The sequence below is a fragment of the Crassostrea angulata genome, chromosome 10 (assembly GCF_025612915.1).
Source record: "Crassostrea angulata isolate pt1a10 chromosome 10, ASM2561291v2, whole genome shotgun sequence".
In the NCBI taxonomy this organism is placed as follows: Eukaryota; Metazoa; Mollusca; class Bivalvia; order Ostreida; family Ostreidae; genus Magallana; species Magallana angulata.
Window position 1 is genome coordinate 40,105,747 of NC_069120.1, and position 14,955 is coordinate 40,120,701.

General features: G+C 32.8%; 2 protein-coding genes across 4 annotated transcripts; both read right to left on the reverse strand.

The window, feature by feature from the left end:
* Positions 1-1,044: 1,044 nt before the first annotated feature.
* On the reverse strand, positions 1,045-4,130 carry LOC128164762 (acetylcholinesterase-like). Of its 2 annotated transcripts, none has more exons than XM_052828756.1 (3): positions 4,029-4,130; positions 2,068-3,572; positions 1,045-1,981 (listed from the first exon to the last, which is right to left on the reverse strand). In XM_052828756.1, exons 1-3 carry the CDS (start codon positions 4,029-4,031, stop codon positions 1,747-1,749), a joined length of 1,743 nt encoding a protein of 580 aa, XP_052684716.1. In that variant the 5' UTR covers positions 4,032-4,130; the 3' UTR covers positions 1,045-1,746. The 2 variants fall into 2 exon arrangements, with proteins under 2 accessions (XP_052684716.1, XP_052684715.1); XM_052828755.1 differs by lacking the exon at positions 4,029-4,130 and adding an exon at positions 3,689-3,715.
* Positions 4,131-7,458: 3,328 nt separating this feature from the next.
* Positions 7,459-14,675, reverse strand: LOC128164761 (carboxylesterase 1C-like). 2 transcript variants are annotated; one of them, XM_052828753.1, is made up of 3 exons: positions 14,520-14,675; positions 13,145-13,273; positions 7,459-7,607 (listed from the first exon to the last, which is right to left on the reverse strand). In XM_052828753.1, the coding sequence occupies exons 1-3, from the start codon at positions 14,544-14,546 to the stop codon at positions 7,536-7,538; spliced, it is 228 nt and encodes a 75-aa protein (XP_052684713.1). In that variant the 5' UTR covers positions 14,547-14,675; the 3' UTR covers positions 7,459-7,535. The 2 variants fall into 2 exon arrangements, with proteins under 2 accessions (XP_052684713.1, XP_052684712.1); XM_052828752.1 differs by lacking the exon at positions 7,459-7,607 and adding an exon at positions 10,691-11,421 and having other exon boundaries at positions 11,739-13,273; positions 14,520-14,674.
* Positions 14,676-14,955: the final 280 nt, after the last annotated feature.

A 14,955-nucleotide genomic window follows, 5' to 3' on the forward strand; every position in this document is an offset into this window, starting at 1 on the left:
TGACCCACTATACTTCTAAAACCGTCAGAATCGTCATTTTGTATCCCACCAATTGAACGTTTTAGATAAATAATACAATTCTGTAAATTCGTGGCCATAGTCTCACATAAAATTTAAACAACAATCTTTGTTTTGACTGAAATGGCTCAGTCATTAGAGCACAAGACTCTACACATTTATAGCACAATCCTTATTATATAAATTGTTTCCAGGACTTATTTTGCCAAATGTCATAAGTTTTAACAAATCTTATTTAAATGGTAATATTCTCTTTCACCATTTTTACACAACATTAAAAACAGTTTTTTTAAATGATGATGATATATTCACATTTCTTCTTTAAATTATGGAAACTCTTAAAAACTCAAGATTCCTGCAGGAAATACTTTTCTTCGATTGAAAATATGATTTCTATCGGAATCGAAGAAAATCATCAAGGATATTCAATTTTTCCTATAGATAATCATATTTCCTATGGGATTTCTTATTTTTCTATGGGATATTGATTCTTAAAGAGAAACATGTTACCTGTCATGTGAAACATGCTAAAGACAAAAGTAGTGATATACTCTCTAGGCAATAGTGTATCATTTTGGTATTGTATGGATTTTCACGAAAATGCATCTTATGCAGGTGCAAAAATGGTTTAAATATACGCCATTTAAGCATTGAAATATTATTTTTGGATGTCACTGTTTCTATATAACTAACAAATTGAATACCGCATGCAAGCGCGGTACGATAATTTGTCTGCACGACCTGGTGTGATTCAATGAGAGCATTTAAACCTTCTGTGTATCTTTGAATTCTGCACTGATTTTCAATTTTGATTGTTCCATCTATGAAGTTTGTACATACATGTTTTGGGGTTTTTTTGGGGGTTTTTTTTTTTGGTTTTTTATTTGTTACATGTATATCTTCATATCTTCCTTTGTTATATTTATCACGAATGATTCAAAAGTGAATATTTTTAAGATACGTCACTTGAAACGCTTATAATACACTACAAAAACCTTCTACACTTTCATAATACAAAACGAGAGGAACAGAAGAGGAGTTTTCTTTAATGATACTATTGACAAACTCTTAATGGAACACTATTATGAATTGCCTGTAAAGATTGAACATAAAATTTAATGTATCTAACATATCTATATGAAACAGTCAATTGCTTCGATGTAAAGTATTTTATATTGTATTACGTTTACATGTACATCAAATCAATCAAAAATCCTTTAACAAGTAAACAATTGTCTTTTTCGGGTCTTTTATATACACAAGAATCATCAAAAATTGGCAAGGTACACTTTAAGAATATAACAATAATATTCTACTGGTTATTTTTCAAATGAGAGTTACTTCTTGTGATTTATTTATTTACTTATTTATTTATCTATTCATTATTATTTTTTTTATGTTTGAGATTGCATTAGAAATAATAACCAAAGAGTTACACTGAAGAAATGATACATAATATTTATACAATATAAGTTTTCTGAGGTAAAAAGGAGAGGCAATTTAGTAACATTGTGAAAATGATCATTCATGTAGGTATAGTAAGTATTTTCAAATCTACATAATTATGATATATATTCAATACATAAATAAATCATGATTTTAATATCCAGGGTTAACAGCTTTTGTTCTATATAAAAAAAAATGATATAATTTTTTTTCTAAAATTCATAGAGAAATTGATAAATACAGTGAAGTTTCGTTAAGATATCCTAATTGTTTGTCATTAATCTATGAATACAATTTCATTATACAACATAATACAACAACAAACCAGATGGTCTTGATTTGTTGGTAAGAGGCGCTAGATAACGGATACTCAGAGTCATTGAGAGTGTTCCACATCTTGACTTGTTCTTTTCGGTAGTCCTTGCCGTTTGTAGTATTCGTCATACTCAGTTGTTTGAAGAATTGTAAAGAAGGCATAAAAGGACGCCATTCCGAGAGACCGGGACCATTTGGGTTTCTGAAAAAAATCTCTAAAATTGTCAAAACTTCTTTTAATAAAGCCTTATCTAATGTAGATTTAATTCAGATATAATAAATATTTACCCTGTTTTGGCAAAATTTGTCCAGTAATTTATTATGTCCCTCGCAAACTTCATCTGATCTTGAGATAAAGTAAAATTAGTAGGATACATGTCTTTTGCAACAAACATAAAGGCAAGTTCGGTTCCATGCACCGCTCCATGATACCACTTAGGCATATTTGTGTAAAATGGGCGGATATCTTCTGAGAATATGTACTGGTAAGTAGATGATTTTTGATTAAATGAATGAGCTTGCAATGCGGACACAGCCGAAGAAATGAAGGGGAAATCAGACAGCAAGTGGGCAGCATTCATACTTTGGGTATCCTTGTCATTACTTGAATATTCTCTACAGATTGTCTCCGATATTGAGGAACTGTTTTTGTAATAAAGTTCTACAATGCTTGGTATTACCCCGTCACATAAAAATCGTCTCGGAATCCCGTCTTTCCTACTGAAATTGTACTGTTTTTCAAATAAGGCAGCATATTCTGCCACATAGCCTCCTTCTTCATCACAGTTGCCCACGATCATATCAATAGACTCAAAGAATTGAAATTCTGCGGAGGACTTATCGTGGATTATTTCTATCGGTGTTTTTTGAAACAAGTCCTTATCCAGAACTGGCGAAAATACAATTTTAGTTAAGACATTAATACCAAGATTCGAAGAATAATCGAGAGTACTGTTAACGAGTGATCCAGCATCTAAATTTTGAATACATTTCAAAAACATGCGAGGATCTTGGTCCCTGCATCCCGCATCCATCCCAATTCTGTGTCCTAAATCGGAAGACCTTTTAAAAGCAAGGAGAGAATTTGCAGTTCCGCTCTGAAGAATTGCACGATGAAACAAGCCTTTATTACGTGGAATCATCATAAGTAAATTGACAGAAAAACTACCAGCAGATTGTCCAAAAATTGTTACATCACTAGCATTTCCACCATAGTCATCTATATTGTTTTTAATCCACTCCAAAGCTAACATTTGATCCCAAATTCCGACATTTTCGTCCACGTTTGGGTTTTGCATTGACGGGAAACCAAATATACCTAGTCGATAGTTTATTGTGACCAAAATGACGTTTCCAAAAGAGGCAAACTTAGATCCATCTTCATCTATGGCAGAACCAGCCATATATGCTCCACCATGAATAAAAACCATTACACTTCTCTTTACCTCTCTTGTCATGTTATTAGGAACGTAAATGTTCAACTGTAGACAGTCCTCTGATACAGTTTTGGATACCTGAGATTTTAACGATTGTATGCAAGGTGGGCCAAATTTCGTTGCATCTAAAGTTTCGTTCCACGAACCATAAGGCTGAGGTTTACGAAAACGTCTGCTACCAGTGGGGGATTTGCCGAAAGGAATTCCTGCGAATCTGTAAACATTTCCTCCAGGAGAAGGATGAATCACGCCATTAACTTTACCAAGCTTCGTTAAAATCTCATAGTTTTGAACCCCCGTCACTTGAAAAACAGCCACATTGAGAAGAATTGCAAGGAAAAACTGTAAAACCATTTTCTGAAAAAATGAATAAAATGATTTATGCATAAAAACACAGACATGTTTTCGATAATTAAATTTGCATGTATTTGATTTCGCAAGTTACAAATTCAGGTAAGATTTAGGATGTTTACTTTGCTACACATAAATATCTTTTTTTAAACTTGACAATTCAGGTAAACATTTCTGAAATTAGCTACTGTTATAGACTGAAAATACATGACACTAAATGGGGATTTTGCAATTCTAACTGTTTATAATATCAGAAAGTTAAAAGGACACCTATCTACATCATGACTGAAAATAAAACAGACCACCATGAGCGTGGAATGATACTACAAGTTACTACGTCCCTACATTATTGCAACAAGGCGGCAGTTATTTTCATGTAGTCGCCAAATTATTTTGTATTAGCATCATTGCTTGTAATTCTATTCAGTAAAAAGTTCTATGAGTACACATTGAGAATCCTACCATCACCCTTGTCGTATACCCTGGGTCCACGTCCTGTCAACTAGGTACTTTTAAAATATGTTCTCATGAGTACATTAAACAATCTTTAAATTTATAGGCGACATCGTTATCTGTAAAGTGTAAATTCCATTGGTGTTAACCTGATCTAAAGGTAACTCTCAATAAGGGAAGAGAAAGATAACTCTCTAAATATACTGATCATATTAGAGCAATTTTTATGATAGATAGTAAGTAATCTGAGAGCGTTTTAAACCAAGTCTCATACCTGCACGTCAATTTATGCAATGCTGTTGTTTTGTGCTAAGTGGGATTTGAGGATATTATGACACATATATCCATGTATGAAAATTTATCCCCCCCCCCCCAATAGAATACTTATCATTTTAATAAAAAAAATGCAAAGTTACTATCTTAAATGAAGTAACGAAGGCCTATTCGTTAATGATTTTGAAAATTGGCCTTTTAACTGCTCTAGGTTTTCATCTATAGGCATGCTTTTGTGAGTTAAAAGATCATTGATTTAATTTAACGTATAATACAAGGTTATTTAAACACTACCAGGTGAGAAGTGTAAACCTTGTTTTTAACGATCTCTGATCCTCAGCAATGTTCGATAACTCTAAATCATCAGGGATTTTTTTTTTATACCATATCTGTCTTTTATATAACTATTTATTTACTAACTAGAGAAAAAGTGGCTGAAGCAACCGAAGCACCGGTACAACTGTTTTTTCCCTCATTTCTATACGTTATTTATTCTATTATATCCACTGTGGCCAAATTGCATCTCTAATGTGGTTTACAATTATGCTATATTGATTTCAGAACAGAGAAAAAATCTGACAAAGACATTCGTAAAGGATGGTGTAAAATACAAAAAAATTGGAATTTCCCTTCTTATTCTACATGTATTTAATGTTTGATAAATGTACTCTTACATAATACATGAACAATCACATAGAGGATATAAATCATTATTTATGGTTGGGATACACTGTTTACACTCAATCTTCGTAGACGTTTAACTCCATCTCACAATTTAAAAGCCTTTGAAATACGAGGACCAATTTAGGTACTTTTGTCTCTTTCAGCTAATCAATGGATTTTGTCAAAACCTGCTTATATGTGAAAGGAGAAAAATGTACCTCACAGTGCTCATATGTAACTTCTAAAATAAATGCAAACGTTCAGGTCCTCCCCATTATAAACCGATGTTGTTTACCAGGTGTGAAATCGCTTAACCAATCATTATGATAGTTACTTGTCTGTATCACGCGTGCCATGTGACATATATTTAGGTAAGCGTCTTCGAACTTCGACGTGCCTTTATATGGCATTTATCTTGTATTATGAGAACACCTTATTTGTAAGTTGTATTCTTAACGGATTTCATTTTTTCTGATCGCTATATTTCTCCCAAAATGGTGAGTATTTGGCGAATTTTAAAGGCACATGATATGTCTTGACCGATCTGCCTAAATTACTTAATAGACATATCGTTTAGTGCAGCAAGGACCACCCATTTTCTTCACTTTTATTCATTAGAATGACACAGTATCAAACATAACAAAATTTACTGTTACAGGGTATGCACAATCATAGATACTACGTCAATTATTACTATACACAAGTGTCCATCGGATCACATTGCTGACCTGAGCAACACTAGAAAAATAGAATCAACTTTATGCAGTCATATACAATATATCTGTAATAAAATGTAGTATAATAGATCCTGTATTAAAAGATTTGTTTCCCTGGATATTCTAATGTTTATCACTGAACCCCTTTCGTAATAGGATGATTTTATAATCATATTACATAATGAGCATTGCAGCTCTCAAGAATATCTATAACAACTATATGGGATATAAACCTACATCAAACTTTGAATCTCTTGTGAGGCCCAAGACTTGTCCAGGGGCCAAAGTCTTAACAATTTTAAAGACTTAACAGTTTGTCAAAATGTTGCATATAATTATCAGTAAAACCATATATTTTAACATTTGAGTTTTTGTGAATTATTTAAAATGTTTTCCTTTAAACCATTGGACCCAAAATTTGGCTCTAAAATTTATTAGTGTTGTCACGTTTAATCGATTGGCTTAGGTGATTTATTGGGGGCTTTAGTCGAGCGAAAGTCGAGTACTCGATGATTTATTTGAAACTGTGTGTTCTTTTTAAATCAAACTATGCTACTGTTACACTGATGCACCCTATTTTTAACTCACCTTTATACTCAATGTTAATGATACTGTATTCTAAATGCAATTGATTTAAAATGAATTGAAAAGTAATGTCCGATGCAAAGCGGAGGGCAATATATTTATAGAATTGTGAAGTGCGAACAGATGATGTTCTTTTATCCACGTTAAAATCTCCAGATGTCCCATACTACAATGAATATTATAAATATCGTAATTTATCAAATAAATTATACTTATGTAATCATTCTAATGATTCACGACAAGCTCATGAAAGTCTTCATTGATCATTTACAATGTATTGAATATACCATGTTTTAATTGTTTTTGTTTTATACAGGACAAATAAAAATAAATATTACGATTAAAATACACAATACATTAATATATGGCTTTTATTGATATTGCAGCAATTTGTTTGGCAATAATTATTTTCAAAGACCAAATTTTATTTAATTTTTGATCATATGTAAGCGTATATTGAAAATACTGTATGTGAAATATGACGTTGTCCTCATAAATAATTTCTAACCAAGTTATCTCTGTTACGTAGATCAAACCATGAACGTATGAAACATCTTTTCGTATCTGGGTGTGAGGTATTGAGGTGAACCATCGTAAATAAATGAATATTCGGTCAAAACTTGCACGTGTAATGAACACCTGATCTTATGAAATTTCCATTCTATATTGCAATATTACGGTGTATCTATATATAAATGATCCGAAGCAAAATACTAAGTAAAAAGAAACGGGTGCTCGCGAATAACACGGTAATAAAAAAAAGGAATCGAATCAATAAGGTATGTGCATGCATTTCTAACGATTCTGTTTAATCAATATTGAAAATATATATCTAAATATAGCATTCTTCAGAAAGAAAAAAATCACAAGCATATAATGTAATAAACAATTTCAATGGCTGATGATAAATATCATTGCTATCAATATAATCGGGGAAACATTTTTTTTTCAATTCATTTAAATGTAAAGTGGTCAACTTGGGTTTTTATTACAGACATCGTATTTAATTTTTTCAAAAAATTACTTTTATACACTATTATATTTGATAAAAATTAATTTTTAACTTATTTTAAAAAAAAATATATTTTCCATGCATTCATCAAAGATTTGGTACATGTTATGTACATATAAGTACACATAAGTACACATTATCATTGTGCGTTTTATACATCTTGGTCTCGGTTTTAATCTCGATTGGTCTTTGTGAACGGGTTTATGAGAAATAAAGAAAACATAGCAACGCTTTGTTTACATATCATGCATTTGAAAAGCATGTTTTCTATTTATAATTGTTAGATGGGGAACTTGCTTCTTCTTGCAATAATGCTGACTTTCGCTTTGGAAGCTTCATCTGAAAGAAGTGAAGTTGAAATTCAAACAAGGCTTGGAAGAATTATAGGAACACGTCAACACACGAATAGGGGAATGTCTTACCAGTTTCTCGATATACCTTATGGAAAAGCTCCGGTTGATCAACTAAGATTTCAGAAACCCCAAGCCTTTGGTGCTTGGTCCGGAAAACTAAATGCCACAGTGTTTGGTCCTGTTTGCACACAAACTACCACCCAACCTTATAAATACCCTGGCTTCACAGAAGATTGCCTCAAGCTGAATATTCATGTTCCAAATAATGTCAACCTATCACAAAACAAATCTGTTATGGTATGGTTTCACGGTGGAGCATTTTCCATCGGATCAGGGGGCTTTTACGACGCGTCTATGTTGTCCTTGGTAGGGGATGTTATTGTAGTTACTATCAACTATCGCTTGGGCATTTTTGGTTTTCTAGTTTCAAGAAATAGCAAAGTAAAAGGCAATGCCGGGCTGTGGGATCAGATTCTTGCTCTTAACTGGGTGAAATATAACATTAAAGATTACGGAGGAAATCCTGAAGATGTTACAATTTTTGGAGAGTCCGCAGGAGGCATGAGTGTGTCGTTACAGTCCTTGATTCCTAGTAACAGGGGTCTTTTCCATCGAGTCATTGCTCAAAGCGGAGTTGCCAATTCAATGTTAACCCTTTCTTCTTCGATTCTGTCTTCGATTGAAGTTGGCAAAATAGTAGGGTGTCAATATGACCATTTCTCCCTTAATGACCTCAGTTTTATCGACTGCCTCCGGGGCGTGAATGCAGAAGATCTAGTCAGAGCCACCGACTTAGTAACCAGTCAACTAGGTTTTAAATCAATTATTTCCCTCCCGTTTGGACCAATTGTAGATGGGGATCTCATACGAAGACATCCACTCGAACTTTTAATGGATAAATCGTTATCCGAGTACAATTTTTTCCAGTCTCTGGATATTTTATCAGGGACTTGCACTGGAGAAGGATCACTGGTTGTTTCTTACTTACCAATTTTCCAAAACTCTATTAGTTTTAACTTTAGCCAAGGCATACCTCGGCGTGAAATGAGCGATTCTCTCATCCCAATGTTCACAAAAGCGTTGTTCAACAATAGTAATGATATTTCAAATATGATATGCGAGAAGTACTGTGTATCAGCAGGTATTCAAGAACAGGGGAGAGAGTTTTTAAATATGTGGGCTGACGCTGCTTTTAACGCACCTACAACGCTTTTCTTGGAGCGTCATTCAAACAACATTCAAGGGAAAGCAACGTATCAGTATGTGTTTTCTGATGAATTTTCCTACACACGACCAGTTGGGGCTCCCTGGTACACGGGTTCTGCTCATGCCACGGATGTTTTCTACTTATTTCTTTATGAACAACTCCAGTCCGTCACCAATTTTACAGATGGAGCTGATGTTTTAGTTCAACAAATGCGGTCTTATTGGACGAACTTTGCTAAGACGGGGTAAATTACATGTAACATGATAATCTATTTTCATATATTTCATAAGATTTAGAGATATTGATTTATATCATATATTCAATTTGATATTCAAAGTCACAATTCTAAACCATATGATATTTTAAATATTGTTTACAGGGATCCAAATGGACCTCATCTTCCCCTGTGGAGACGATTTGATGACGACCAGTTTAACCCCTATATGTGGTTGGAATCAAAGAAAAGTCACCAAGAATCGAGTTACAGAAAAGCGTATGTGGATCTGTGGACCCAAGAAGTTCCACATGCTTTGCAAAATACTTGTGGTCAAATTAATTGCGCCATACCCATTGTGGGATAAAATGGAATTGAATCAAGTTTGTTTTTCTCTTGACGATATATTAACTGATTTGGTTGTTTCTCCAAATATTAAAGTAATTTAGCGAATAAACATTTATAAATTATGAATGTATTTTGTTATTCGTTGAAATTCATGCACTTTGTCACTTATTGAAAGTTTACAAAATTATGCAATGATTATTGTACCGGTAGCAACTTTTCTTCAGATAATGCTAGAATGAGATGAAAATCGTAGTCATGGGTATCAAATTGTTTCAATGTAGTCATATGCGTTACAGATAAATAAAATGTCAGGATAATTAAAGTTGACTGATTTAAAAGAAATAATTATGCAAAAATTGTTTAACATAAAAAAAAACCAAAAAAAAAAAAAACCAGAAGGCTTTGTTCAAAAGTTTTCGTTATAACTGTGGTAAAACTTAGCTTTCTGTTACCAGAGAACTTTCTTATCTTCCTTTAATTTTTATAAAATTAAAAGTAGAATTTTAAGTAATAGATATAGTCCATGCTTTGTCGACTATACAATCATCTTACATTTGAATGAGTTCATTGATGAAACAGTGTAATATATAATATATAAAGTACTACTTTTAAAACGCAAAAAAATTAGTAAATATGTCATAGAACAGTGCTGTTGTAATCGGTAGAGTGTAGTTATTTGTAGTGATTTTATAACAAAATACAATTAACACGTAGTAAATAAAAATTCCCTTCACGAAATGTTTTGAAACTCAATTAATGACTATAATGTTGTAAATTTAGCAAGGATAAACATTTAAAAAACATTGTCCGTCTCAAAATATTAACGTTATTTATTTTCAAAAAAAGAAAATGTTATGCGACATTTAAAATAAAGCTATGCTGAGATAAACAGATAATATATGTTAAAAAGAGAGTAATATCTTCAGACTTGTCTTATTCATTAAAAAAACATGGCCTTTATACGAAAAAAAGTATTTTCTTTAATTTTATCGGTGGTTTTTTTTCGAACTGTTTTTAAAATATTGTGGGGATTTCATTCATTGAGAATTACTTTGATGACGTGATGATATCCCGGAACAATACATATGACACATTACAAATGTATATATTTACGTATGACGAATGCAACGTTATCATTGAGCAACAGTGTTTGACCGGGTTTGTGACCCGTTGTTTTTAATCAATAAGTAAACAGTCAGAGAAACAGTGGGTTTATGTAACATATATGATTAAAGACCATGTACTGTCTGCAATACATATAATCTATATCTATACAAGTGTATATTTCCAAAACAAAATATCCGTAAAACATTAGTTTATTATCAAAAAGACATTTGTGATATGCATTAAAATATTAGAACAAAAACTCATCATTTGTAATGTATTTCTTTTAGTGACTTTGTATCTATAATATCGCATGTCACATTAAAATCATATAAAAGGTCATGTTACACAATTTTGTAAAATAATAAAATGATAAATCATTTAAATTGTTAAAAATCCGTCGTATTTCAAAAAGAAGTTAACAAACAGAACTGAAGAAAAAAATAATTTGTAACTGATTGTAATTGGTAATATAGGCGATTGGTTCTATTTTTCAAAATCGATAAACGCTTTCTAAATTTAAAAAAAAAAGTTATAATCAGGTAGGCAAATGTTGTATTACCTCATAAAATGGGGGAAAAGGACTCAAGTTCCCCATCTTCAAAATTTTTATTTGCGCATAACAGCGGCTTGTAATTCACACACACACACACACACACACACACACACACACACACACACACACACACACACACACACACACATACATACATACATACAACACATTATCCAACAATAGGCAATGCACAGCTGTTTTCATCACATCTATGTTGAAATATGTACGGTAATTTTTGATTCCAGAAATCGGTATATTCTTTTCTATAGTTTGTTCCCAAAGATATATTTGAGGCCTGCAAGTTCATGAATGGATGATCTGTGTTATCATCAAATGATCTCCAATCTGCCAAATTTGGACCATTTGGGTTCCTGTTGAGACATAAAGACTTGTGTATTTTTAATAAACTTGAATAGAAAAGCGTATAATGATCTGCTTTTGAAAACGTACATATTTCAGAAATTCGTTTATCTTCTTTAAAATTGAATGTAAAGTCTATCATCACCCACATATTACGACATAGATATTTGTTTCAATTAATTATAGTAAATCAATATATCCAGGAGTAGCTTTAAAAATGATAATTTGTAAGATGTGAAAGTATGATGCAAACTACATTTAGAAAAAAGAGAAATGTGTGTACAAAACGTCTTGACAAGATATAAATGAAATAGCAAATAAAACTTACCCTGTCCTTGCAAAGTTGGTCCAGTATGATCTCATTTGGTCAACTAAAACATCAGTTTCCTTTGAAAAATTCGACTCTTTTTTCATATCTTCATAATAGAACATAAAATATAAATCCGATGCATGTGCCGAGCCCTTATACCATGATGGAGCATCTGGGTTAAGAAAAGGAAGTTCTTCAGAAAACACAAATTGATATGTTGTTGATCCTTGAAGACTATTCGAGTGTTGTTTCAAGACAAGAGTTGCAGGAGCGACGAAACCAGCATCTCCGTACATATTCAAAAACATCCGAGCTTGTTCTTGATTATCATTTGTGACAGAATACTTCTCGCAAATTGCAGCTGAAACATCCCTGCTGTTGTTGTATAATGTTTTTGAAAATTCGGTAATAATGCTCTCACAGAACACCCGTGTAGGCAAGCCTTTGCTGAAATCTACATTTAATTGCGACTGAAAGCTAGACGATAACCCCAAAGCTTCAGAGCCATCATTATCACAGGTTCCAACCATCAGGTCCAATGATTGAAAAAAAGTAAACTCGGATGAAGTACGGTCTTTTAACAAAATAGCTGGGTTCTTATGGAATAGTTCCCCATCAATTACCGGTGCAAAAGGTAAATCTGCCATAAACTTTAATTCGTTTCCTACGAATAAATAATCAGTGGCATTGACAAGATTGGCTGCATCTACAGATTGCAAACATTCAATAAAATTTTCCTCATTTGTAGATCTAACGTGTGAACAACCAACCATTTCAGCGATTTCAATGGTATGTTGAGCAGCTGTATTTGGGAGTGCTAAAAAAGAGTTAGCAACTCCACTTTGAGCAATGACCCTATGGAATAGACCCCTGTTACTAGGAATCAATGATTGTAAGGACACGCTCATGCCGCCTGAGGACTCTCCAAATATTGTTACATCTTTTGGATTCCCTCCGTAATCTTTAATATTATATCTTACCCAGTTAAGGGCAAGTATTTGATCCCAAAGACCCGCATTGCCTTTTGCTTTGTAATTCTTTGATTGTAGAAATCCGAAAATTCCTAGTCGATAGTTCATAGTTACTACTATAACATCACCGTTTAAGGACAATGAACTACCATCGTAGTCTCCTCCTGAACCGTAGACAAATCCCCCACCGTGGATCCATACCATTACTGGTTTGTTATTGGAAGACACAACTCCAGTGGGAACATAGATGTTGAGCTTCAAACAATCTTCGCTTATTCCTGGGTATTTTGTTGTTTGTTGTCTAGACTGGTAGCACATTGGACCCAGAATTGTTGCGTTTAAAGTCTGGGACCATGCCCCAAAAGGTTGCGGTTTTTGAAAACGAAGATGACCAATAGGAGGTTTACCGTAAGGTACGTCGAGAAACTGATATACAGTTCCTCTATTTGTTACTTGCTGCAATCCTATTATGTTTCCCAGCCTAGTTTGGATTTCCACTTCGTTGGTCTCTGTCATATTTACTGTTATCAAATTGGCTAGCAACGTGATTGCTATTAGGAACGAAGAGGCTTTACTTGACATCTGTAAATGCAAACGTGTTTATCTATTAAAAAATATGAAAGCTGTTACTTTTTACATATGCCAAAGGACACCTAATGGTAGATATATTTGAAGAAGAGGGACTACAATGAGATACATATTATAATTAGCTATACTGGTTTTACATTCAAAACAATGCTTTAATGAGAAATGGATTAGGTACAAAAAAAACCTTTTTACTTAACGTATTACGGCAAATAGCAAATGAAAACGTTCATGTGTTTTCGAATGAAATAAAAGTTGTCTATCAAACTCGTTTTTAGAAAATTTCATATTTTCATACAAAAAGCTAGGAGTTATGTAAACTACTATATTAAAATAATAGACTCGAATTTTGGGGCTTTAATACCGAGGAATCGGAAAAATACTGTCTTTTGTTTTATATATTTTAAACATTATTGACACTTGGATATTACCAATTTGTTTTTATTTTTCTCAATCAAGCTTCACTAATTAATAATCAACGAAAATTCCTTTCAAAAATCCGGAAATCATATGGATTTTTCGGATTTTACAATCTTTACATTACGCTAAATCACGGGAAGCTCTTTAGTTTTTGTTTCCACAATATCACATTTACATGGATAAACTCAGAAACGATATTACAAATACGTGTAAATTTTCATTGAAAATTTGTCATATAGTCTACATGTATGTATTTTGTTCATCAAAGGAAATACGGGAGATAACTCTAACTCAGTGCATTGAATATGAAAAATCCCGAGAGTTCCGAACGTCAACTCGAAGCGAGTGAAAAACGTTGCTAAAGAAAGTGTTGAATTCTTCATTATTATGAATTGAATTTTTAGATGAAAGGTATTTAAAGCCTCAAAATGGTTTATTATGAATAATTTGACTGTTATTTTCAATGTAGCTTCATTAATTTTCTTCAAAATCGTTTCGGAGCGATTCTGCAATTTTTTGCTACATTAAGGGTATATGGGAGGCATTTTATCTGTGTAACAGGCCTGTCCCGAGACACAGATTATTCTAACTAATCAGAGTGTACTGAAATTAATAGCATTATTGCAGGCTTAAAGCTTTATTATTTAAATGGCAACAATATGGTGTGTCGATGTATCTATAACTTCGTAAATGTCCGATATCATATACAATGTCAACCCGCGCACACACGGGTCAAAGTCTAGTTTCTATAAATGCATACATACAATGTATTTATTTTAAACTGTTGACCATTTTAAGGTACGTTTAGGTATAAAGTACTTACCTTGAACATAAGGTGTTGGACATTCATTCCGATGCTTTATCTTGGCAACATTTTAAATATTCTTGAACACATTAGAGCCGATAAGGAAATAACTCCACACAAGTGCTGATTTCAGTAAAGTGCGTTTGCTTAGCAACATCATGTACAACAAAGATAACGAACTCACAACATAGGGTACTTTGACATTTAGTATATATTCATGCGAAGCTTCACCTTTAAGTTCAAAATACAATGTATATTTATTTTAAACTTCAACTGACGTTGTTGTTTTAAATTATCATTCCGATGCTTTATCTTGGCAACATTTTAAATATTCTTGAACACATTAGAGCCGATAAGGAAATAACTCCACACAAGTGCTGATTTCAGTAAAGTGCGTTTGCTTAGCAACATCATGTACAACAAAGATAACGAACTCACAACATAGGGTACTTTG

What these genes read in the sequence shown, in the direction of transcription:
- LOC128164762 (XM_052828755.1), bottom strand. An exon ending in ACAAATTTTGCCAAAACAGG is followed by an intron (nt 1,982 to 2,067) that starts GTAAATATTTAT and finishes GATTTTTTTCAG; the next exon opens with AAACCCAAATGGTCCCGGTC.
- LOC128164761 (XM_052828752.1), bottom strand. Translation starts at nt 14,546, where the DNA reads ATGAATGTCCAACACCTTATGTTCAAG. An exon ending in TCCAACACCTTATGTTCAAG is followed by an intron (nt 13,274 to 14,519) that starts GTAAGTACTTTA and finishes TTGCATTTACAG; the next exon opens with ATGTCAAGTAAAGCCTCTTC. An exon ending in ACCAACTTTGCAAGGACAGG is followed by an intron (nt 11,422 to 11,738) that starts GTAAGTTTTATT and finishes ATGTCTCAACAG; the next exon opens with GAACCCAAATGGTCCAAATT.